This window comes from Equus caballus, chromosome 6 (assembly GCF_041296265.1).
Source record: "Equus caballus isolate H_3958 breed thoroughbred chromosome 6, TB-T2T, whole genome shotgun sequence".
NCBI classification, from domain to species: domain Eukaryota; kingdom Metazoa; phylum Chordata; class Mammalia; order Perissodactyla; family Equidae; genus Equus; species Equus caballus.
Window position 1 is genome coordinate 17614188 of NC_091689.1, and position 26979 is coordinate 17641166.

Here is a 26979-nt window from a genome sequence, read left to right on the forward strand (position 1 = left end):
AGGGGTTTGTTTTGCCAAGAACAATGCAATGCCCTGTGTGCTTGTGGAATGTGGAATGAAGGAAATACTGTGACTTCTCAGGACATCAGTCACACCCCCATCAAGTGTAAGAACAAAACCCGTCTAATGCCAAATATAAAGGATTTGTGGATTAGCATCATTAGGATGACAAACACCACTGCTTCCTTCCCTTATCATGGACATTGAAAAGTTAAGGCTTTTTGTCATTCCAGTGAGGCAACATGTCCAACAGGTTTCACATGTTTAACAGATTTAGAGGTTTGGGGTCAAACAGACCTGGATTCAAATCCCGCTGAGCAGTGAATGAGTTAGGGCACATTTTTCTAAACTTCCTTGAGTCTTAGTTTATTCATCTGTGAAATGCACAATGATACTAACGTCCTGGGATTGTTGTAAGAATTAAATGGGAGAGAGTCTAAGGCACACTGCACATGGCACACGGTGGGCACACAGTAGGCACTCAGTTAAAAACTGTGACTATTTTATCGTTATCATTATGCGAGTTGTGTTGGTCTGCTAGGGCTGCCACAGCGAAACACCACCCACTGGCTGGCTTAAACAACAGACAGGCATTTTCTCGTAGTTTTGGGGGCCGGAAGTCCCAGATTGAGGCGTTGGCAGGTTTGCTTTCTCCCGAGGCCTCTCTCCTTGGCTTGCAGACAGCTGTCTTCTCACTATGTCCTCACACGGTCTTTCCTCTGTTCATGGGCATCCCTGGTGTCTCTTCCTCTTCTTATAAGGACACTGGTCATATTGGATCAGGGCCTCATCCTTATGACCTCATTTAACTTCATTACCCCTTGAAAGGCCCCGTCCCTAAACGCAGTCACACTGGGGGTTAGAGCTTCAACATAGGAATTTCGGCAGGGAAACAATTCAGTCCATAACACAAACTAACAAAGTATGTCCAATTTTTATATATTTAGAAATTTAAAAATCTTTAATTCCCAGAAACAAAAGTCCTTTAGTGGTTATTCTTTTGAGCAGCAGATAAGCACTGAAAAGGGCATAGATGTTAAGTATTTGGTAGGAGGTGTTCACTTTACAAACAAGAGAAAGGGGCCCATGGGGAAGAGGGAACATTACATGTGGAGAGAGCCTGAGAGAAGCACAGAAATGAAACAATGAAGTGGCTTCCTTCTGAGTGGTCAGACTCTACCCGAGGATGCATTTAAAGAGGGCAGTATTAGGGAGTGGGTAAGTCACAAGAGTAAATGTAACTAGTGCCCACTGTTGAGAGAAAGGAAAGAGAGAGAGAGAGGCCATGTTTCTGATAGCAAATGTTTCTCTAAACAAGGGAGAAACTGTCAGCTTCTCCACCATTTGGCTCTGATGTTCCCTCACTCCCTGCCAGGGAATTAAGCACAGGCAGAGCTACTTCTAACTGGAGCCTGAGAAATTTGGGGAAAATTTTGAAAATAGATGTTGTATGAGTAGATTGCTATTTTGTACCAGAAGCAAAAGCACAGACACCTTCGAGTTGTCAACAGTAATTTTATGGGGAAGCAGTTTACAGGTTCAGAGGCAGGGACATCCCGAGATATGCTCTGTGAAGTGGAGCCATAGACACCTGGGCCTTCATACCTGCTCAGTCACTTCTCCTGCCATATCCAGGAAGGTTTTGGAGAGACGGTTCCAGATTGTATTACTTTTTCCAGGCATCGTTCCAGAAGATAATATTCTACTAATTCCAAAAAAAAAAAAAAAAAGCTTCACTTGCATCTGTGTTCAGAGCCTTTTTTTGTTTGATCTTATTGTTTGTAGAGTACTCTGAATTTCTTTGAGATTTTTAGCACACCCATCTGGCGGACACCCTTAGTGTTTTGGGGCCAGGCCTTTGCAAAGTGTGTGTTAGACTTAACTGTCGTGGCCCTGACTCATACTGTCTGTCTACATTTGGGAATGGTCCCACTGTCTCCAGACTTAGAAAATTGTGGGTTTCATTAAGTTTTTCAGCTACAGCTGCAAGAGTGGATCTGTGCTTCTTTCAAACCTAAGGCACTAGCTCTGTATTCTTGACCTGTTACGTAAACAAATTCCAATAATAATTTGATAGGAAAGAAAAATAAAAATGTATCTGGTACTCTGCTACATGCATTTACATGTATCACTTCATTTTAGTCCTCCCGGAAGATATGAGCGATAAGACCAGGCAAACAGAGATTATGAGACTGGCCCAAGGTCACCCTGCTTGTAAGTCCTTGAGCTGGAATGTCCCTTTGAGTCCAAACACCTGCTTGGACACACTTGAAGCCCCATTTGTGCCATCCCATCCATTGGTATGACAAACGCTTTGTCTTCTTATTGCTTGTATGACTCTTTTCCCCTGAATCCTAAGTACTCATGTTGGATTTTGCCCTGATTTTCTTTTGGAAAAATTGCTATCATCAGTATGTATAGTTTTCTTACATATCCTTCTTCCCTTGTGCAAAATCTTGTGCGAGTTTTGTTTTCAGAAAATCTGCCTAATGTGAAATTGTGTCTGAGGTGCAAGCGTCCAAGTCTTTATGCATGGTAAGGAGAAAATGACAGTAATCATGAATTCTGTAGGACCTCTGATTTATGGTAATAGAATGTTTTTCTATAAAGAATATTGCATAAATTTACATTTCTGGATCTCAAGACCTAGGAGAGGAAGCAAAACTAATACCTACCACCTCTGTAGTGAATTATCAGGTAAAAATAATAGCTTCTAACCATTCGCCTCTAGAATTCTGATTCCAAGATCTCAGCCACAGAATAAGGATGGTATTAAAAGCATGCATAATCATTCTTAGTGTGTTGCTATCCCTGGCCCCTGAACCATATTCTAAAATGAAATGATATTATTATTATTGTTGTTTTTAAAGTAATACTTTTTTCTAAAATTTTACAGTACTACTTTCTGCATTTATCATATTAGTCCATCTAGATTTTATTTTATTTTTATTTTATTTATTCATTTATTTATTTTGAGGAAGATCAGCCCTGAGCTAACATCCATGCCCATCTTCCTCTACTTTATATGTGGGCCACCTGCCACAGCATGGCTTGCCAAGCAATGCCGTGTCCGCACCCTGGATCCGAACCGGCGAACCTGGGCCGCTGAAACGGAGCGTGTGCACTTAATCGCTGCGCCCCTGAGCCGGCCCCTAGATATTATTTTTTGAATGCAGTTGGAGGTAGGATCTTAAGTTTATTTCTTTTACATGGATGGCTTATCATGTCAACACAATTTATTACATAAATCATCCTTTTCTTCCCATCTGTAATTTTTTATTTAGATCATGCTAAATTTCCCTCCATAGCTTTTGTACCACAATGATGAAAGTGCCTGTTTCCCAACATCCTTGCTAACAGAGCGTATTTTGAGCCCCTTGACTTTTCCAGTCTGGATAGATGAGAAATGATGTCTCAGGGTTTTAATATGCTTTTCTATTATTATGAGTGAAATTGAGCATCTTTTCATATGTTTATGGACTATGTGAATTTTTTTTCCTGTGAACTTTGTTTTTGTGTCTTTTGCTCATTTTTAAAATTAGTTTGTTGATCTTCCTTCTCTTTCTATAAACTCTTTAGGGAGATTAGCCCTTTGTTGTAATATTAATTTCAAATGTTTTTCCCAGTTTATCATTTTCTTTTGACTTTGATGTGTTTTTTAAAAAATCAGGCTTCTTGAGCTATACTTTTAATATAGTGAAAATCATCCTTTTTAGGTTCCATGAATTTGACAAATGTATAACCACCACCATAATAAAGATATTGAATATTTCCATCAACCCACAAAGTTCTCTCATGTCCCTTTGTGGTCGGTTTCCTCTCCCACCCCCACCCCTGATACCGTTGACCTGATTTCTGTTCTGCCTTTTCCAGCATGCCCTAAATGGAATCATACAGTGTGTGGCCTTTTATCTCTGGCTTCTTTCACTTAGTGTAATGTTGTTGAGATTCAACCATGTTATTACAGGTATCAGCAGTTCTTTTTATTGCTGAGTAATATTTTGTCATATGGATGTAATTATCATTTGCCAGTTGATGGATATTTTGGTTGTTTCCAATTTGGAGCTTTCATGAACAAAGCTGCTTTAAACATTTCCATATAGGTCTTTGGAGACTTTGCCATGAAGAAGTTCTTTTATAGTATTTATGTAGTTTAACTTAGCAATCTTCTCTTTTATGGTTTTGGGATTTTGAGACATAGTTAGAAAGATAATAAAAGAATTCACCATTTTTTCCCTTCTAGTAATTTATGGTCTCATTTTTTTACATGCAGACCTTTAATCTACTTGGAGTTTATCCTGATGTGACACGAATCAATTTCCTTTTCCCAAATGGCCACCAAGTGGTTCTCAAATTCCTAAATCAACCTTTTTCATCTGATTTAAGAAACTCTATTTTACAATTATTTGCAATTATTTATCATTTCTAATTTATTACAAATATTTTTAATTTATTACAATTTGTGTTCATCGTTAATATTCAATTAAAGTTAGAAATTAAAAACCTATTTCTCTTTAAACTTTCAAACAACTTATGAATCTAGTAAATTCAATTATAAATCAAGTAATTTTGTGTTAAATTTAAAAACACTCATTTTCATTGTTCTTTGATTAATGTTTAATTAGCTTATATGTTTAACAAATTATAATCCCTTAAACATTTAAGACTGTTTACAAACTTAATCAAATTTATATTCAAAGTTATAAATTAAAGCTGCAAAACTTATAAATCTAATAAATTAAATTCTTTTAAATTTAAATACCATTTGCAAACTTGATTAAATCTTCTTAAGCATTTCAACGTATATCATGAATTTAATATATTTGATTTTCTCCAGCATCTCTAAAATCTAAAGAGACAGAATTACAACTCTAACAAAATCAAACCAAGTGTTTAAAAAGTTGTGCTGAAACAAACTTAAAGATGTAGAAGATTCCAATTTGTGTGTGTGTGTGAGGAAGACCAGCCCTAAGCCAATGTCTGTTGCCAATCTTCCTTTTTCTGCTTGAGGAAGATTGTCCCTGAGCTAACGTCTGTGCCAACCTTCCTCTATTTTTGTATGTGGGTCACCACCACAGCATGGCTTGATGAGCAGTGTGTCGGTCCACGCCCAGGATCTGAACCTGTGAACCCCGGGCTGCCAAAGCCGAGTGCATGAACTTGACCAGTATACCACCAGGCTGGCCCCAATTATAGGTTTTTTCCAAAGCATAAATCCACTAAGACAAAGAGAATGGAAAGATGACAAAGGCAGCAATTGTGCATGCTAGAAAGCCCATGACCTGCTGATAGCTGATTTAACAGCCCTGAAAAAGCTGAAATCTCAGCTAGTGGTGGGGAAGACAAGACATGATCTGATTTGCACCCCAGAAACTCAGAGCAAGGCAGCTCAAGAATGGGTGAAAATGGGTTCTTTTGAAAGCGAGAATATAGAAGGACCAGGAAACAGTAGGAATGGTTGAAATTCTGTTTCAGATGTGGTCAAATCTCCCTTGTTCTTCATCTTCTCCTCTCCTCTGCACAACCAGCAACAGCTTTGCCTCCAGGTGAAGACTGGAAGTTTGGTCTCTGGATGGCTAAGGTAGGGATACTATGGGCTCAGGACCCCAGGCTGCTGGAGACAGAGGGACTCAGTGCTGAATGTGGCACTGGATTAAGTGAAAATCCACATACTGAACTGGGAGACTCACGCTAACTTTCCAGTGGCTCAAAGAATGCTGCAGGCAGCCAGGCTCATCTCCTCCAGGCAGAAAGCTGGAAGATTCTTCTCTGTGGAATCAGACCGGGCCAAGAAAAGAGAACTCAAGATATTAATAGTCGGGATCCTCCAACCAAAGAGCCCTAGCAGATCCATCTACAGGGAGGCCCTCCTCGGGACAAGGGCTGCTCGAGTGCCAGTGCTCCCAGTCAGCTCCCCGCGGCCCACTCCTGATCACACAGGGACAACTCAGAATGTGCGGCTTTTGAGGAAAGCCAAAGCAAATCAACAACAACAACAACAACAAAACGCAGGAAACATAATTTTAGAGAAAATAAAAACAATGCACGAAGTCAAAACAAAATACTCTTCAGTAATATCTTCAGAAGGATACGGAGAGATATTGTATCCATCAGACAAGAACGGCCCACTATAAAAAGGTAACGCTCAGAAAATTAAAAAGAATTTTTAGAAAATAAAAATATGATAAGAAAAATGAAAAACTCAATAGAAGGCTTGGAAGATAAAATTGAGACAGTCTTCTAGAAAAAAAGAAGCAAAAGTAAGAGATGGACAATAGGAAAAAAATAATAATAAAGGAATTAGACCAGGATGTCCAATATCTAGGGAAAAAGAATTCCTGAAAAAAATTATACAAGAAAATGTCCTAACATGAAGAATCCCCAGATTTAAAGCTCTCCCCTGGTGCCCTGCATAATGGATGACAAATGATTCACACTAAGGGGGCCAGCCCTGTGGCACAGCGGTTAAGTTCACATGTTCTGCTTCTTGGTGGTCCGGGGTTTGCTGGTTCGGATCCCAGGTGTGGACATGGCAATGCTTGGCAAAAAGCCATGCTGTGGTTGGCATCGCACATATAAAGTAGAGGAAGATGGGCATGGATGTTAGCTCAGGGCCAGTCTTCCTCAGCAAAAAGAGGAGGATTGGCAGTAGTTAGCTCAGGGCTAATCTTCCTCAAAAAAAAAAAAAAAAGATTCATACTGAGTCTCTCAAGCAAGGTCCAATGAGGAGACAGAAACCATACTGTTACTTTACCAGGAACAATTTACTATAAAGAACTGTTAACTAATAGAAGATGGTTAATAACTTAAATGGGGTAAAAGAGGGCAAAAAACCTGCCCACAAGTGTTTATAGAAACTTTATTCGTAATAGCCAGAGACCAAAAACAACTCGAAAGCACAAGCATGAAAGCAGCAGCTCAGAAGAAAATCCGGAGGCTGTAGGAGAGCACATTTTTAATCCAGGTTGCAAATGGGAGGGAGTGGGGGTGAATCCAAGATGTTTGCAGCCTTCCCAAAGTAGAAATGGAAAGGGTGCTAGCCCTGCATAACTGTAGAGCAGGCTTAAGAGCCCAGGACCTTGCTGCTGTTATCACCAGGCTCTTGATGGCACAGAGGACAAGATTCTGAGTGAAACATTGAAGATGCTCACTCACGAGGTGATCCAGCAGACTCAAACTCTGAATATGGGGAAGTTTTAGGATACTTTCACCCATTTATTCCACTTATATTTTTGCTTTTTTAGGTATATACAAGGGTAATATAAATTTATTATATTAAGGTTAATAAATTGTTTACATCATTTATAAAATTAATGAAGTAATATAATTGCTACAAATAATGTCTAGTGAAGAATGAAACAGTCTTTAAATAACTATAAAATAAGTGATAAAATACCATTGTGTTTCAATGTCCTGGACAGTTTCATTTCTTTTTACGTGGCACACAAAATAGTGCTGTGGCATACAATAGATAACATGTTAGATCTGATGAAATACGGCATTGTTTCACCTAAACGCATCCAAAGGAAAAGAGGATCCAGACATAGTGACAGTGCCCTGGCTCCTCCTCTCCAAAACCTGTTGTTTCTGTCTCCTCCAGGTGACTGCTGCCACCTCCGGCTGATGCCCTGAGTCACGAAATGGCTGCAGCAACTCCAGCTATCACATCAAAGCACAACAGCCACTACCCAAAAAGGGGCTGTGTTTCTCCTTATAAGTGATAAAATCTTTCCCAGAAGCTCCTGCAGACTTCTCCTGCTGTCCCACTGGCCAAAATTTTATCACATGCCCATTCCCATACCAAATCACTGGAGGGGCAGAAAACCTATCAAAAATGGCTTAGACCAATCATGTCCTGCCCCCTGGAACTGGGGATGAGGCCTATGCTCTGAGCACGAGCTATGCAGAGGAGAGAGGCTCCTGGACAAGTCAGGGCTCATCGAGGAAGGGCAGGTGGGCAAATGAATGCTGGGTGGCAACTGACAACGTCTGCCACCAATTCCTAATGACATCCATTGTGTTTGAAGTTGATTAATTTGACTCACCCAGGGCAACTTCATTTCTGAATTATTGAAGGAAAGAAACATTTCAGTGTAGTCCGTTCTCCCTTATTAAAAACTTGTTTATTCAATTCTCATGTCAGCCTCAGACTCAACATTATTGGTAATGTTGCTTTTATTCCTAATGTATAAAAATCACTACCATTCCAAACTAAAATTTTCAGTAGCTGAAACTCTAAGTTTTGTCGTGTTTAGATAAATTGAGCCAAACATGGATCCATAGAGGAACATGAATTTGATGTTGTAAATTGTACCAAAAACATATCATTATTGCTTATAGTTTAAATATGCAGTGAAATAAAATAAATTATCTTCTTAATTTATTAAAAAAAATAACATCTTTCTACCTTGTGGAACGCCAGAGCTTTGTGAAATTGAAAGGTAAAATTACATGCAGTTTACCTTGGCAGTCCTTGCTTCTCTGTTTCTCAGTAGGCTGTTCAGGTAACAAAATCCTTCTCCACCTAATAAAAGCTGTAATTTCATAAACTCTCCATGACACAGTATCTCAAGCCCACCGTGTGAAATCCCCTAATTATATATGATTTCCAAAAGAGGGAGAAATTTGATCTGCTGGAATAACAATGGTCTGCGGGAGAAAGCAGAAACAGTTGTGTGCTAAATTACACACGTGATTCCTAGACAGATGCTTAGAAAGATTCAGAATGCCCTGTTTAGTAGGGGGTAGCTGGCAAGTCCCTCTAATCCTTGATGAGCAACTTTGTTTATTAACCAGACAGAGAGATGACTCTTCTTAATGATGCTGTTGAGGAAATACTGATAGCAAAGAGTATGCAATTCATAATAATTGGGAAAATCAAATACCAAGTCAGAGTGAAAAGCTGAAATAAATATCTTCGAAGAATATGATGGAAAAAGCAGAACTTGATGAAGTATAATTGAATATTGTCAGATAACTGAGAAGAAAGATATGGTTCTGATCTCTTGGTATTTGGGGCTGAGTTTGTTGTTATGAATACAGTGAGTGAACATGAGGGAAAGGGAGAAGGAAAGAGGCAAGGACCTACCTCTGTGGAGCATGCTCCGTGGGTCTAGCATCATCCAGGGCACTTTGGATTTATGTCATGTCCTCCCTGCAAAATTCGGTGAGATGGGCATCATCATTCTTTCCATTTTGAAGATGAGGAAACTGAGGCCAAAAGAGGTTAAGAAATTTGCGCAGAGACCCAGGATTAAACCCAGACCTGTCTAACACTAGAGTGTCTGCTTTTCTTTTTTCATGAGGAAGATTTGCCCTGAGCTAATGTCTACTGCCAATTTTCCTCTGTTTTGTATGAGCTGCCGCCACAGCATGGCCACTGACAGACGAGTGGGAACCAAACCAGGGCCATTGAAGTGGAAAGCACCGAACTTAACCACTAGGCTGCTGGGGCTGGCCCAAAAGCCTCTGCTTTTTATCCCAATAGCAGGATTTTTCACCTGGGGGTAGTGGTGGAAGTAGCACGGGGCAGGGGGCCGGGGTGGATGGGGGTGTGTGTTGCCCAAATATTGTCAAATGCTGAGCTGCCCAACTGGACCGGCTTTTTCCCAGTGCCCCTTTAAGGGCTGCCTAGTGAGTTGCTGTCCCAGGAGGGAAAAGGACCTAAGCTTTAGGGGCCTTCACTGTGTGAATGATAAATGCCTCATCATTTTGACTTAATAATTTGTGCAGAAGAGATGCCAGGAGGATTACTGAGAAATCTTAAACTTCTCTTTTAAAAGTAAGCTCAATTTTCAAGTTTCTTACAAAGATTTACTGGAAATATATAAGAAATCTAAAAATATGCTAAATATAAATAAAATTTTTTAAAGAATTCTGCCAGTGGTTACATGATCTCTGTTAAGATGCCAAATAACGGTGCCTATCCTATAACGAGGCTGACTGCCCATCCTTCCTGGAGCCAGTATGAGGCAATGACAAAGAACTAGGCTTGCAAGGTCAGCTGCTGCCTGGGCGAGAGGAGCTGGTACAAGTTATCTAACTAGTCCGCAGTTGGTTTCTTCATCTGTAAAAAGATAGTCATGCATGGCTCACAGGTGGTTGGAAGATTCACAAAACCTGGGGAAAGCACAGTGAAACCCACACTGCAGCCAGATCCGAACAGTCTCGCAAAAGCCGTGGGAAGCTCTTCTGTAATGTTTCTTGCAGGCATAGTCATCACAAAACATTCACAGTTCATCAGAGCAAGATGTTTAAAACAGTATTTATAGATTTTAAGGTTTTCAAAATAGTAATAGATATATAACAATACTTTATATGTATATATGACTTAAGATAAGCTAATGTCATAATAGCACCCAATTCACAAATATCTGGGGAATACATCGTGGCTCTGTCTGTCATATGAAACAGTCGCATGTACTGCCAGGCTGAAGTGGCTTCCCCCTGCATATATAAATATTTTCTTTCAATATTTGGATCAGTGGTGTATACACTTTTGAGTCTTTTAACAAATGATCGTTAATGTTCTGTGTTGCTAATTATTTTTTCATAAATTATTGGCTGCAGAGTATTCCATCATCCAAATGTGCCATAATTATTTAACCAGTCCCAACTATTGGACCCTTAGGTGGTTCTGATTTTGCATTATTATAATTAACCTCTGACAAACGTTCTTATGTGAAAAACGTTGTACACGTCTCTGATAAATTCCTTAGAATAAATTTTTAGAAATAGAATATCCGGGTCAAAGGGCATGAATGACCTTAAGATTTTTGACAGGTATTGCCAAACCAATTTACACGCCTTTCAATGATTATTAAGGATTCCTACTTTTCCTTGTCCTCACCAATTTTGGGTTTTGTCGCTTACAAAAAAATCTTTACCAACCTGAGAGACAATAAGTGGTAGAAAATGTATTTTCTGTTTTATATTTTTCTGTTTTAATAAGTACAGTATGTGGAACATAATCGAGTCCTGCCAAGGCTAGGTTGTGATTCGGAATGTTCCGTTTCTGTGTACTGTCTGCAGCAGTGGCCTGAGGGGTTGTAGTGTAAGGGTCGTAGGTAAAGAAAGCTTGTGCCTCTGAACAAGCCCTGTGTTTATGAGTTCGGGTGAGGAGGCTTGGATTCTGGTTTTAGCCAGCCATGTTTCCTCAGGCAAGTGTTAGATTCTCAGTAATTGACTTCAAATACCTCAGAGGAGCCAGGAGGATGTGTATCTATGTGCAAGTTCATTTGGGTCAGTGTCCTGGCAAGCACTTCAAATATTGCCTTCTAAATCAGTACCAGAGGGTTCATTCATTAGTATAAGGGACGTCAGACATAATTTTTCACTGATGAAATGAATGACATGCAAGATATGAGGCTGACAAGTAAGACGGAGCAAGCGTCCCTGCCTTTTTTTCAATGAGAGAAGTGAGCTGGGTAACATCACGTTTTTGGAGTAGCTCCCTGAACAGAACTCCATTTGTTCCGAATCCTCCACTTAACCAAGGATTTAGTTGCTCGATCTGGCTAGAAGGGTAGCTGATGATGTCATTATAATATAGGTGCACTCGACCCAAAGAGGAACTTTCCTGGGGAGGTTCTTGCAGAGCGCCCACGTGGACGTCAGGTGGGGAGCTACACTGAGCTTCCAGAAGTTTGTTTTGGACTCCCGTGGTGTCTGTTTGGTGATAAATGTCTTTGTTGTGGCAGAATTCAATCTGAGACCGGCTGTCGTTGTAATCTAACAGCTAGTAGTTAGGTTGGAGGGAAGGTGACCTATCACTTCTAACGTGATTTCTTTGAGATGCTTTGCTCATCTGTATGACTTGCGGAGATGGACTGAGTTATTCCTGACTTCCCGGTTAGGTCTCAAAGTTCTACATGATGTGGTATAAAGAGCGTAGCATTAGATTCAGACTTCCCGGCACCTTCATTCAATAGAAAGGAAATATTACTTATAATATTTCGTATTAATTTTAGTGATATTTAACAGAAAGGCAATGAAAAGGAAAATACAAGTGCAGAGAGACCAAATAAACCAGCTAGGCCTGTCTCACTCCAAAATTCCTGCTCTTTCTACTGTAATGCTGGATCCTTGATACCCTTCTGTGATAGAGTGAATTGTGCACCCCTCAAATTCTTATGCTGAAGCCCTAACCCACAGTGTAACTGTATTTGGGGGTAGGGCCTTTCAAGAAGTAATTAAGGTTAAATAAGGTCATAAGGGTGAGGCCTTGATCCAATATGACCAGTGTCCTTGTAAGAAGAGGAAGAGACACGAGGGATGTACATGCACAGAGGGAGGACCACGTGCAGACAGAGCAAGAAGGCAGCCATCCACATGCCAAGGAGAGAGGCCTCAGCAGAAACCAAACCCACTGACACCTTGATCTTGGCCTTCCAGCCTCCAGAACTGCGAGGAAATACACTTCTGTTGTTGAAGCCCCCAGTCTGTGGCATTTTGTTATGACAACCCTGTCAGAGGGATCTGCCCTCACCTCCATGGAGTTGGTGCAGGAAGATGCTGAAGAGGACGATTTTGGTGAGCCTCATGCTCAGGAAAGTCCGAAGTGGCAAGATGAGGGATTTTCTGACAGGAGTCAGCTGCTATGATTTTGTGAGATTGTGGAGTCTTGTAACTTAGGTCTATATATTTTTCTCAGCCCCTATAGTGATTAGCAACCAAATCTGAATGAAAAGCACCCTTTAATTCACTCAAGAAGCATTTATTGAAGACCTGCTTTCTCTTAGGCAGGGCGTTAGGTAAGATGGTGTAAAGTCTCTACTCTCCTGCGAGTTCAGTTATCTTTCAGACTTCAGGGAAGGGGATTGGCGAGGGAGCAGGGAGGGAGAAGGGCCTCAAGAGGTAACAGGCCAGGGGAAGGCTGCTCTAGAAGGAGAGGAGAGCTAGCTGAGGCCCCGGCCTTCAGGCAAGGGGAAAGGAGTGAGGAGGAAAGAGGGGGTTGTGCAGCTCAAAGGCCATGGGGCTCCTAGACGAGCACCAAGAAGGGTCTAGGGACAGGGGCGGAGCAGTGGTAGAGACCAGGACAGTGGCTCAAGAAGATGCACCCAGGACCTGTGAGGACCCCAGGGATCCCTGGGTGGGTGGGGATGGCGGAGGAGGAAACTGTAAATAAAGGAAGTCACCGATAGCAAGTTTGACCTGTTTAACCATTTTGCCGTGGGCAGATCCTGCCTGAACACAATTTTAACCTTGCCTGGTAATGCTTGCCAGAGAAGAATCTAGAACTGGGAAGCCAACCAGTTTCTCTGCACCGTCTGTCTCCTTAATCATCTTCCCCTGCAGCCGTAGTACAGAAATAGCTTGGTTTGTTTCTCAAGTTGGTAGGAGTTTTGTCATCTCAAATAACTACCCAGTTTCATTACAGGTCCAAAAACGTGAGATAAGTTGGATAAGCTTCAAGGGCTTCTCATCAGGCCCCGTAGTTGACATTGCCATGAAACCAACATAGAACTTAAGTGCGGTCCATAACCATGGAAATGAGGTTTGCTTCTGTAAACCAAAGTGCTCCCAGAAGTCGAAGGGACTATCAGCAGGTCCGTTGCCCAGAAGCGTCTTGTGTCATGACACTTTCATGCATCAAAGAAAGCATAATGGGGGGGCTGGCCCCGTGGCCGAGTGGTTGGGTTCGCGGGCTCTGCTGCAGGCGGCCCAGTGTTTCGTCGGTTCGAATCCTGGGCGCGGACATGGCGCTGCTCGTCGGACCACGCTGAGGCGGCGTCCCACATGCCACAACTAGAGGAACCCACAGCGGAGAATGCACAACTATGTACCGGGGGGCTTTGGGGAGAAGAGGGAAAAAATAAAATCTTTAAAAAAAAAAAAAAAAAAAAAAAGAAAGCATAATGGTGCTTTCCCCGGCCCTGTCCATGTAACTGTCAACTCCATGAGAACAGCATCCACTCATCTTGTCTGCCCTGTAGACGGGAAGGGACTCAGGTAGTGGAGGAATTACTCTGCAATTTGTTCCCCAGGTTAGATAGTCTCTATTCTCAGAGATCTTCAAGAAACAGATATTTGGCTCTGGGTGATTTTTGCGTCAATTGACTTGACAGATTTTTTTTTTTTTTTTTGAGGAAGATTAGCCCTGAGCTAACATCTGCTGCCAATGCTCCTCTTTTTGCTGAGGAAGACTGGCCCTGTGCTAACATCCGTGCCCATCTTCCTCTACTTTATATGTGGGATGCCTACCACAGCATGGCTTGCCAAGCGATGCCATGTCCGTACCCAGGATCCAAACCAGCAAACCCTGGGCCGCCAAAGAGGAACATGCTCACTTCACTGCTGCACCACCGGGCCGGCCCAGACTTGATAGATTTTTAAGATTCCCTTCGGCATGTTGATTTTGTGACTTTAATCACTAAGGGAAATGTTCACTGATGCACAGACCTAACTTCAAATCTGACGTGGTGCCAGATTGGGAAGCTATAGCTGACGTTGGGCACACAGGCTCATGTGCCTACGACAGTGACTCTTGAAGACCCCAAACCTAAATGGAGCTGTTGGGATGGAAATCAGTTTTATTCCTCTCGCCTTCTGTCCAATCACAGGTAATCTTCAGATGGTGGAAGATCTCTCTGAGGAGTGAGTATCGATCAACAAAGCCTGGAGAAATCAAAGAAAGTCACGAAGACTTCCTGGAGAACTCACGGCTTCAGGGTAAAGGGGGGAGCAGCTCACGTGCTCATTGCTAAGTTCTCTTTACTTAGTGACAGATTTTGTCACAGAAGTATCAAATAGATCATCATTTGAAATAATGACATGTAATTATGTAATTAGACATAACAGATACAATAGAATATTGGGTTCTTAAAAAGCAGAAAATTGTTAACATATCCTGAAATTTCTTTTGGGAAAAATTTAAACTGACTCAAAACATGAATCTTAAAGTGTTTGCGATTCCAGGTTAATGTGTAGATTCCATTAATAACCTTAAATTATGTAACTATAAGATTTTGCTATAATATTTAATTAAAATGGGTTTACTTTAGTTAAAAATAAAATGTTATGGGGCCGGCCCGGTGGCGCAGTGGTTAAGTTCGCACGTTCCGCTTCGGCGGCCCGGGGTTTGCCAGTTCGGATCCCGGGTGCAGTCATCTTAATCAAGCAGTACTTAGACTTAAAAGTAGAAATTACCCTCCAATTTCTTGTTTACTTTTTTCCTTCTCAGTATGAAAATCTCATACATAAAAAGTAGACAGAATGGCTTTTTTAAAAACTCCCATGTACCCATAACCCAGCTTCAGCAATATTCAAAATATGGCCAAAACCTACATACAAACCCACTGTTGCCACTGGATTATTTTGCAGCAAATCTCAGTTGTCACATCATTTCATCCTAAACTTCTTCAGTATGTGTCTCTACAAGAACTCTCTTTAAACTCTGTAATAATTATTCCTTAAAAATAACGTTTTAAAACTAGAAGGTGCTTTAGAGATTATTTTATTCGTAGTTAACAAGGTTATTAATATTAATATCAAGTACTTTCATATACATGCTCTCATTTTATTGTTACAATATCCTTCTGAAATAAACAGTATTATCCTCATTTCACAAATGAGATTCAGAATGGATGTGAGTTTCCAGGGTCCCACAGCCAGCTATTGGCATTGCCAGGACTAAGCAGTGAGAGTCGAAAAATCAAATATGTTAACCTTCTTTTTAAAAGGAACACTCTGGGTGGATCTTTGATAATCAACAGTCTTTAAAGCCTTCTATTATTTAACATTGTAGCGTGTAATAGTTGTTCTTTTAGAGAGAGAAAGTTTTATTTTGTTTCCTCAAATAGTTAAAAGTCTAGATTGATTGCCTTCAATCCCTGAGACTGTACGCATCTTATTTCGTTAACTCGTTTATAGCAAGTAGTTATAAAATTCATTACCGGTTTAAAAAGAACTGTACTGGGGAAAGACTGTCCACTTTTCATTGAATAAAAATCAGCTCCGGCCACGCCTACTTATTTAATTGTGGAATAGACATGTTTCTGCACAGATAGTTATGAGGTGCACTGCTATAAACACATTTCATTTTCAAGTTAGGATCGGTTTTATTTTCTAAGCCCTGTAGCACCTACCTCAAAACTATGTGTAGTGAGTGCTAAATATTCATTGACAGACCATGTGATTTTCGGATTGACTTCCACAAAAACCTGGCCAGATGGATTGGAGGTGATTGTCTTCCCACCCCTCACCTGTCCCTTGCTGGCCCCAGCACCTCCAACACCCCTGGCCCCTGATAAGATCCTGGGGGTGGGGACAGAGCAACACTAAGCTTCAGGATAACCACTTGTGGGTTTCCTGATCCTGGAAGAACAGGCAATAAGGTGGGAATTTATGAGTCGAACAGAAGCCTGGCTCCCTGGTGGCCCCTGCCTGCACAGGGGCAGTGGAGGGACTCAGTCAAGGAGGGGACCAACCACGCTTTTTAAATTGCAGTTCTGAGAGCTGCCGTCTCGGGACTGCCTGGTGGCCTCTTGCCAAGAGCAGCCCTAAGATGCCAAGTTAAATCACCTGGCAAGTAAAAAGTTTCCTGTGTCTCACTTCTTACCCCCTACAGCATCAGAGTCCCTGCAGAGGGGAAAACTCCAAGTTTTGCTGCTGTTTGTCCCCCTTATCCCCCTCGCTTCTCAGTGACTCCCCCAGAAAGGCCTGTTTGCCGCAGACGAGGGGTGCCCCGGGGCACAGAGCTGGATCAGGGGCCATGGCCACGGCTTGAATCTCTGCTGCCTCTACCCAGCTGGGTGACCACGGGTCGACCCTCACCTCCTCCGTGAGCCCCTTTCCTCCTGTCCCTGGGGATAAAATGGTTACTCTCTGTGGTCGCTGTGAGCGTTCACCAACACGAACCGTGTTTAGAACCGCGTGTGGTGCGTAATCAGCTCTTAATCACGGTTTGCTGCTGCCGTTAAGTATATGATGTTTGACTGGGTTTATTTTTTCCCATCCTCTCTTTGTCATATTCCCAAGATCCCCCCATAGATTTTCTCATCCAAAGGTCCTCTCCCACTTATGACCAGTGACTGGATGTGTCACTGGTGACGCGTCTCTGGGAATCTGGGTCACCTTGGTGACAGTCCTGGCAGAGGACCAGAACCATGTTACTCTTGCTCCCTTGGCCTCTCAGCAGCTCTTTGCTCAGAGGTGACATTTTCTTCCCCTGGTTTCCAGGAGTTCCTTGCTCTTGGTTCTTCTCCTGCCTCACTGGCCCCTTCTGCGTCTCCTTGCTGGCTCCTCCACACCTCTCCAGGTCTTGGGGCCCAGTGTTCAGCTCTGTGCCTCTTCTCTTGCCAGGCTCTACTTATTCCCTGGGGGATTGGATCCATGCTCTGGCCTTAAATACCACCCATAAAGGGACAAGCCCCAGATCGATATGTCCAGCCTGCACCTCTCCCCGAAACTCCACTCTCAGATATTTATCTAGCTGCCCCCTTGACATCTCCACCTGAGTATCTAATAGGCTCTCAAACTTAACAGGCCCCCAAATAGCTTGGTTCCTTTCCTTCTCTCACGTGCTATATGTAATCCATCAGCAAAACCAGAATCTGAACTGTGGTGGGCAGCCTCCAAGATGGCTCCCAAAGATGCCCACCTCCCAGTATGCAGCCTCTTGTATAATCACCTCCCACATTGTTCCTAGGTCAACCTGTGTGGCCAATAGAATGCGGCAGAAGTGACGGTATGTCCCTTTGGAGATTAAGTTACAAATGACGCTGCAATGTCTGTCTTTTCTCCATTTTTCCCTTTTTCTCTCCCTCATCACTTGCTCTGGGGGAAGCCAGCTACTATGTCTTGAGGCAGCTGGGGAGAGGCCGAGGTGGTGAGGAGCTGAGGCCTCCAGCCAGCAGCCGTGTGCATGCGCTCTCCTTCCTGGAAGTGGATCCTATAGCCTCACTCAAGGCCTCAGGTGATACAGACCCAGATGACGTCTTGACTGTAACATCATGAGAGATGGACTCTGAGCCAGAACCACCCAGCTAAGCCACTCCCAGGTTCCTGAACCTCAGAAACTGTGAGATGATAAATGTTTGTTGTTTGAAGCCAGTAATTTTGGGGATAATCTGTTATGCAACAATAGATAACTAATACGGGAATGCTTCTCATCAACTCCAATTCTAGTCCGACCAATGACAACCTCTCTCCCAGGTTAATGAACTAGCCTCCTAACTAGTCTTACTCTTCCCACCCTTGCCCCACAATAGTTTGTTCTCAACACGGCAGCCAGAACCAGCCTTTCAAAACAGCTATCAGGTCACGTTACTTCTCCACTTCAGACCCTCCGTGGCTTCCTGTCTCATGTGGGGTAAAAATCCAAGTCTTGCACTGATCTTCAGCCCCTCTCCCTCTGGCCTACTCTGCTTCAGACACACTGGCCTCCCTGGTGTTTCTTGCACAAGCCAAGCATGCTCCCACCTCAGGGCCTTTGCACTTGCTATTTCTTTAGTTAGGAATGTATTTTCCCAGATTCCCCATGATTTGCTCTTCATTCAGGTCTCTGCTGAAACCTCCTTCTTAGCTAGTGCTTCCCTGACCACTGTATAGAAAATCACCGCCTCCTCCTTTACCCTGGAATGCCATACATCCTCTAACTCTTGTCACCACATGATATACTGTGTCACTTGTTTACTTATTGTCTGTCCCCATCACTAGAATGAAGCTCCCGTATGGTAGGGCCTTTGCTTTGCTCACCGATGGCACCCGCCTAGACAATTCCTGGTACACGGCTCCACAAATACTTGTTGTATGAAGTATCTGAGAGAATTCTTAGAGAGTGGGACAAAGGTAAATTCTAAAACCGAGCCTTCTACATTGTAAGTCTAGTCCTAAGAGAGTTCAGGTTTCTGATCAATAGTCTGTTTCAGGGTGTGGGGAAAATCTTACACCAAGATTAAAATCACACTACCAGATTGATATTTTTTTTTTCTTGAGGAAGATTAGGCCTGAGCTAACATCCGCCGCCAATTCTCCTCCTTTTGCTGAGGAAGATTGGCCCTGAGCTAGCATCAGTGCCCATCTTCCTCAATTTTATATGTGGGACGCCTGCACAGCATGACTTGATAAACGGTGTGTAAGTCTGTGCCTGGGATCTGAACCAGCAAACCCCAGGCTGCTGAAGTGGAGCACACGAACTTAACTGCTATGCCACTGGGCTGGCCCCCCAAATTGATAATTTGAAGATGGTTTTTCAAGCTCAGAGACCATGTCTCATTAATCACTCTGTTTCCAAGATCAGGTCCATGGCAGGCACTTAGTATATGTTTGTTAAAATAGATGAAGGAAGGAAGAAACATTTTCTGATAAAGTAATAATGTTTAAAATAATGTAAATAAAATCACTGTGCTCAAAATATATTTTCATGACTCTAAATTCAAATAAGAGTACAAGGAGTATATTTTAGTGCTTAACGGTATTTTTCTACTCTGGGAGTTGTAAGTGGCACTAAAGGAATAAATCATATAAATCTGCATTAGTTGGCTAGGGCTGCCATAAGAAAATACCACAGACTGGGTGGCTTAAACAACAGACATTTCTTTTCTCACAGTTCTGGAGGCTAGAAGTTCAAGATCAGGGTGCTGGCACAGATGGTTTTTCCTGACGCCTCTCTCCATGGCTTGCAGGTGGCCGCCTTCTCTCTTGCCCTCACACGGCCTTTCCTCTGTGTGTGTGCCCATCTCTGTTGTCTCTCTGTGTCCAGATTTCCTCTTCTTATAAGAATACTGGTCACATTATATTAAAGCACAGTCACATGACCTAACTTCACCTCATTACCTATTGGCCCTGTCTGCCAATACCATCACACTCAAAGTTTCTAGGGTTTAGGCCTTCAACATAGGAATTTAGGGGGAGGTGGGGAGGACCCTGTTTAGCCTACAACAAAATCCAAACATTCCATGTAGAGACTTTCCTATAATCTTGTAAGTAGAGTATATCTTTATTAAATTAGTAGTTAGTGATTGTAGTGGTTTCCCATTGCTGCCATAATAAATTACGACAAATTTAGCGGCTTAAAGAATAAAAATTTATGATCTTGCGTTTCTGGAGTTCAGAAGTCTCATGGGGTAAATGAAGGTGTTGGTGGGACTACAGTCCTTCTGCAGGTCCTACAGGAGGATCTGTTTCCTCGCCTTTTTTGGGTTCTAGAGGCTGCCTGCGTTCCTTGGCTCGTGGCCTCTTCTTTCATCTTCAAAGCCAGCAATGGCCAGTCTGGCCTTTCTCACTCTGACACTGATTGAGTGTCAAGATTTCTTTCTTTGACTGACCCTCCAGCCTCCCTCTTTCCTTTCTAAGATCCTTGTGATTACATTGCCGCCCCCCGCCCCCCAAATTAATCCAGGGTACTCTCCCTATCTCAAGATCTTCCATCACATCTGCAAAGTCCCTTTTGCCATGTAAATTCAGTGTATTCACAGGTTCTAGGGATTAGAATATAGGACATTTTTAGGGGGGCATTATTCTGTCTACCACAATGATATATGTCACAACAGCCTAAACTGCAAAATCAAAATTGTTGCTGAATTTTTTTCCAGATTTGTGTTTTTAAAAGACAAAATTCCTATGTTTATATGTTAAGAGTTATTCATACACTACAAAGTATAGAGAGCTGTTATTATGGTGATTAAGAGTGTTGTGTAATTCAGCTTACCTCTGTTCGAATCCTGGCTCCCAAACCCTCTAGATAGGTGACCCTGGGCAAATTGTTTAATCTCTTCAGATCTCAGTTTCCTCATCTGTTCATAATGGAAAAAATAATGACAGCGTCTACCTCATAGGGTCCTTATGAGGATTGATTGAATGAAGTGCTTAGAATTTGCCTAGAACAGAAATATGCAGTAAATTCTAGCTCTTACAGTTTTTAAAATTTAAAAGAGAAAATTCCTTCTGTCTTCCTCTGAACTCCGTTCCCCAGCGATAACTACTATGAATAGTTTCATTTGCATTTGAATTCTTTCTGTTTTGGATTTTACGTCTGTTTGTTTACAAAAGTAGAATCTTCAGTTCTTTATTTTTGCACTTAAAATATTGTGGGGGCCTGCTCCATGGCCAAGTGGTTAAGTTCATGTGCTCTGCTTTGGTGGCCCAGGGTTTCGCCAATTTGGATCCTGGGTGCGGACATGGCACCACTCATCAAGCCATGCTGAGGCAGCGTCCCACATAGCACAACCAGAAGGACCTACAACTAGAATATACAGCTATGTACTGGGGGGATTTGGGGAGAAGAAGAAGAAGAAAAAGAAAAGATTGGCAGCAGATGTTAGCTCAGGTGCCAATCTAAAAAAAAAAATATTGTGAATATTTTTCTATTAGTATACGTAAAGAGGTACCCCATTCTTTTCCAAGACTATATGGTATTCTATCACACAAATATACAATCCCCAATTGATGGACATTTTCAAAAGCTTTTTAGGTGCATTCGGGGACATGTTTATCTTTGCACAATTACATGAGAATGTCAGTAACACAGATTCCTAGTCATGGAATTGCTAGTCCAAAGATGTGTACATTATACATTTTGATAGATATAGAGTATTTTATTTGAGGGGTGAATTCTTGAAAACCTTGCATAAGTCAGGATAAACTTGACAAAGTATGGTATTTCTGTTCTGCAGCTTGAGTAGGGCCACCTTGGAATGAAGCATCAATGCCGTCTACAACTCATTTGACCTTTACAATTATGCCAACTTTATAATGACACTATTTTTGAAAGAATTTTAAATTGGGTGATTCAAGTTATTTCAACATTTGTTCATAAAACAAGACTTCATTAATATTTTGATGTCACAATATTTCAATTTTGAGTAATTCAAAACTTACATAAAATGCCAGGCACTTCCCCATACTCACAAATTGCCCTCCGAAAAACTACTGTATTCATTACACTCCGTCTAACAGGATAGAGGCGTTTTCTTACACCTCTGCCATCGCTGATTAGATTGCTGCTCTTTTTCGTCTTTTCCAGGCAGATGGCAAAAATAAAGCCATGATTAATTAGCATTTTCCTGATAACTAGTAAGCTGAGCATCCTGTCTTGTTTAATTGCCATTTATATTCTTTCTCTAATTTCTCTGTCTGTAGTCTTTGTCCATTTGTCTATGAAGTTTGAATTTTTTTTTCTGACACATTTAAAAATCTAAAGAAACATCTATGGATTTTTTCCCCTAAATTAAATAAATAAGAATAACCAGAAAATTAGTTATGGGAAATACTTTTTTTAAAATTTAGTTTAAGGCAAAAATGTGCCTATATAAACTCAGTCGAAAGTGCTGGTTCGTGAGTTGAGGTTGAACCCAATCTAAAAATAAGTTGTTTTCCAACTTATGTCCATTTTTAAGTTGGTTGCTTAGATCTTTGAATGAGTTATAAGTAGTGGTTAGGTATTTAGGCCAACCCACAAAAATCCCTGTGATAAAACCAAATGACTTCAACAACCATATTTTCTGAACCAAACGACAAAGGGTTTTTATTTCTGCCATTGCACGTGAAAGGAAATGTGGGAGATACAGTTTAAGTGTCAGAGTATTCAAATTCTCTTGGACATTTAGATGATTTATGGGGAGAGTGGGACTAAATGTTTGAAATGGGGACTAGAACGGAAAACTGATAATACTAATAAATACTAATATCCTGAAATATGGGCCTGAGCTCTGCATCGTAGGAATATAGGTACAGCAGAAATCAGAAAGTGGGAAAGAATAGTCCTTACCTTCTTCCCAGTCCTGGCCGGCCCCATGCCATGGATTGATCCATAATCCATCTTCTCAAGGTCCTTTCCTCAGGCCTCTGTCTCAACCTTTGACCTGGCACTTCATCTTTTCAGGCCTAGTACCACCTCTTAGTCTACTCCTCTCGTCCCTGCCCTCTGTAATCAGCCGCTCTGTGTCCTCAGCCTGGATCTCTACAGTTTCTGCAGACCTGGGGTAGGGCTCTGGGGTGGAGAGTGGGGTGGGAGCACGTAGGAGGCAGAAGAACTTCCAGGCAGCACGGGAGCCCGGCTCTGGCCCACAGAGCAGGGAAGGCAGATCTAAGTAAGATTCTTGTATTTTATCCTGTTTTATTAACTAATTTTTTAAGATTTGCAAAAAAAGAATCAATGCACATAGTAAAATAAGTTAAATCAGTTTAAAAAGGTTTTAGGATAAAATTAAGCCTCCTTCTTAAACCCATGTTCCCAGTCCCCATAACAACCATCATGAACAGTGTCTTGTATATCCTTCCAGAAATGGTCCATGCATATTATAGACAAAATACCTTATGTTAACGCAAAAAGAGGAATCTTATACCTTGTGTTCTATACCTTTTCCTTTAAAAGTTTTTAAATTCAGAAATATCTTAAACCTACAAAAACAGAACAGAAGATAATATGACAGATACTCAAAACCACTAACAAAAGATGTTAACGTGTCACATGTGCTTCATTTCATCTAAATTACCATTGGGATAAAATTTGGATGTTGGTGTAAGTTGCTTATAAGATCCTGGTCTTTCAATGTCTGTGGTGTCTGTAGTGCTGTTCTCTTTTCAGCCCTTGATAATGGTAATTTGTGCTTTCTCCCTTTTCTTCCTTGATCAATCTTTCCAGGGATTTATTCATTTCGTTAATTTTTTTCAAGGAACTAACTTTCAGCTCTGTTGATTTTCTCTATTTTTATTTATTTATTTTTATTATTGATTTCTAGTCCTACCGGTATTATTTTCTTCCTACTACTTTCCTTAGGTCTGATTTGTTGTTCCTTTCCTAGTTTCTTGAGATAGAACCTTAAATAATTGTTTTCAGCCGTTTTCCCCCCTAAATTTTCTGTAAGTGCTGCTGTAGCTGTGTTAGCTAAGTTTTGATAAATTCTGTCTTTATTTTCATCCAGTTTAAAATATTTTCTAAGTTCCATTTTGATTTCTTCTTTGACCCATAAGTTATTTAGAAACACTTTCTTTAATTTCCAGGTAGTTGGGGATTTTTTGGGTTACTTTCATTTTTTCCTGATTTCTAGCTTAATTACATGTAATCAGAGCATCTACTCTAGATGTTTTTCATGTTTTGAATGGCTTTAATTTTTGATTCATCCTTTCTCGGGGCCATATTGATCTTCTCTTTATCATCTCAGTTTGATCATATATGCTAATGAAGTGAGCTCCATGTTTACTTACTATCTTTTAAAAACAGAAAAAAACCTACATTTATTATCAAATTTCTACCTCTCACCTATTTTCCTTCCATTCCTTTCTACTAACTGTTCCAAAGTTGGTATCATTTCTGAGCACATTTTATTATGCATAAATAATATGCACTGTTTTTATATGTGTAAAATTTTATTTTACATAAATGTTCTCATCCTGTATCATTTTTCAACTTTGTTTTATCATTTAACACTTCTTGAGGTTTATCCATGCTGATATATGTAGTCCATCCATTTCAATGGCTTATAGTATTTTATTATATTATTAACCAGAGTTTGTTCAATCCCTTCCCCTACTGAGGATAATTGGGTGGTTTCCACTTTTTTTTGAAAGAATAAATCTGCTTTATTTATCCTTGTGCAATGTGTGAGGGTTTCTCTAAGTTGGGCGTGTAGAAGTGTGTGTTTGTTGAGTTGTATGATATGTGCCTCTTCAAACTTACTAGGTTTTGACAATCTGCTCTCCAAATGAGTTGCCAATTTGTACTCCCGCTGGCATTTTATGAGAGATGCTATTTCCCTTATTCTCACCAACATTTGGTGAAATCAGAGATTTATGTTAATTTTTGCCAAACTGGATGTGTAAAGTCCCTGATTATTAATGAGGTTGAATATCTTTTCTGACATTTGTTGACCACTTGGGTTTTCCCTTCTGAGAACTGCTAACTCATTTTCTTTGCCTATTTCTTCTATTTGGTTGTCTTTTTTTGTATTGATTGTAGAAACTTTTATATATATTTTGAGTACCAATTATTTGGTTTGTTTATATGTGCTACAGATATTTCACCAAGTTTTTGGTATCTTTTCATCTTATGTGTTTTTATCCCTATAGAATTTTATAATTTTAATGCAGTTCAAATTTGTCAATCTTCTAATATGTGACTTGAACTTTTGTGTTTTGTTTAAGAAATCTTTCCCTACCTTGATTTCATAGGGATATACTTCTATGTTTAATTCTAAATATTTTATGCTTTTCTCCTCATATTTTGGTCTTTAACTTATCTCAGGTTTATTTTTAGATGTGACGAGATGAAAGGCTGTAGGGCTTTTTCCGTATGGCTGGTCAGTGTTCCCAGAATCATTTACAGGATAGTTTAGTCATTCCACACTGTTTTGTAATCCCATCTTTTACACATTCCAGGTTCCAGTGTATACCTGTGACTTTCAGGAATATTTAGTTTTATTAGTCACTTGTGTTTTGTACCAATACTACACTGCTTTAATTACAATCCTTACAGTAAGTTTTCTTACATGTTAAGATGAATTCACCTTCCTCCTGCTCCTATTCTTTACGAGGAAAGAACTGATTGCCTGTTCTTGACATTTTACTCTGCATATGAGTTTTATTACAACTAGTAAAGCTATCCCTGTTGAGATTTTAACTAGAATTGCTTGAATTTCTAGATTTTTTTTTTTTTTTTTTTTTTTTTTTTTGGTGAGGAAGATTGACCCTGAGCTAACATCTGTGCCATCTTTCTCTGTTTTGTATGTGGAACACCACCACAGTATGGCTTGGTGATCCATGTGTAGGTCTGTGCCCAGGATCCAAACCTGTGCACCCTGTGCTGCCAAAGTGGAGCACACAAACATAACCCCTATGCCACCAGGCCAGCCCCAGAATTTCTAGATTTTTCAGGAGAGAAATGTCATCCTTAGGTGTTCCCAACATGAGCATGGTATAACTCTCCATTTATTTAGGCCTTCTTTTATCCTCTTCAATAAAGTTTTAATGTTTTCTTCATAAAGATCTTATTTGACCTTTAAACATCTTTTGTTCATATTCTTCCCAGGCACCTTATGATTTTTCAGCTAAGAACAGAATCATTAAAAAATTTTTTAAATTCTGTTTTAAATTTTTATTATGTAAAACATGCATTTCCGAAGTCAAAATTGTAAAACAACGCACATTCAGAGGCTTGCTTCTATCCCCATCTGCTCCACCCTTTCCTTCCCCAGCTCTACAAGTAACCGCTTATATTTGTTCTTATATGTATCTTTCCAGCAGTTCTTTCTGCAGATATAAACCCATTCATATATATATTTGTGTCCCCCCCTTCTTTTACAAATGGTAGCATTCTACTCCTACTGTTCAACCCTTTACTTTTTCCACCAATATAGTCTAGAGACCACTTGATGCCTTTAGAGATGTTTTTTTTTCTTTTTGTTCATAGCTGTGTAGTATTTCTTCGTGTGGATGCACCAGAATCCTAACGATGAAAATTTGGGGTTGTTTCCAATCTTGTGGTGTTACAAATAATGCCAAAATGAGTAACCTTGTGCATGCCTGGGTCATTTCATATTTAGTCAAGATATATTTGTGAGATTCCTAGGTCAAAAGACAAATGCATGTGAAGTCATAATTTTGAATTAACTGTTGCTGGTATATATAGAAACGATACTGATCATTTTCCCATAGAATTTCTTGACTTTTGTATGGCGATATTTAGATCATCTGCAGTATTGGCAGTTTTTCCTTGCTTTCTGACCCCGATACATTTTTATATCTTTCTTTTTTTTATTTTTTTTGGCCTCCAAAACAATGTTGATAGAAATGGTGAGATTGGGCATTCTAGTCTTACACCTGACATTAAAGGCCATATAATATGATTAGGAGATGCAGTATGGAGCAAACTGCTTGGTTCAATCTTAGCTCTCACTACATGACCTTTCTCACTGTGTGACTTTGGGCAAGTCACTTAACCTCTCTGTTCCTCATCTTTCTCTCTTTAAGAAGGGAATAATAGGGTCAGCCCTGGTGGATTAGTGGTTAAGTTCTACCTGCTCTGCTTTGGGCAGCCCAGGT

General features: G+C 40.7%; 1 protein-coding gene across 2 annotated transcripts in view; it reads left to right on the top strand.

Annotated features, from left to right (window-relative positions):
* Positions 1-26979, top strand: part of FBXO36 (F-box protein 36) — an 86002-nt gene that overhangs the window by 35441 nt on the left and 23582 nt on the right. Inside the window, exons 2-3 of one of the 2 annotated variants that reach the window (XM_070270585.1) lie at positions 12394-12531; positions 14562-14670. In XM_070270585.1, coding sequence (XP_070126686.1) covers positions 12511-12531; positions 14562-14670 — 130 coding nt within the window. In that variant the 5' untranslated portion in view covers positions 12394-12510. The remainder of the gene's footprint in view (positions 1-12393; positions 12532-14561; positions 14671-26979) is intronic. The other variant, XM_070270584.1, reaches the window with a different exon arrangement.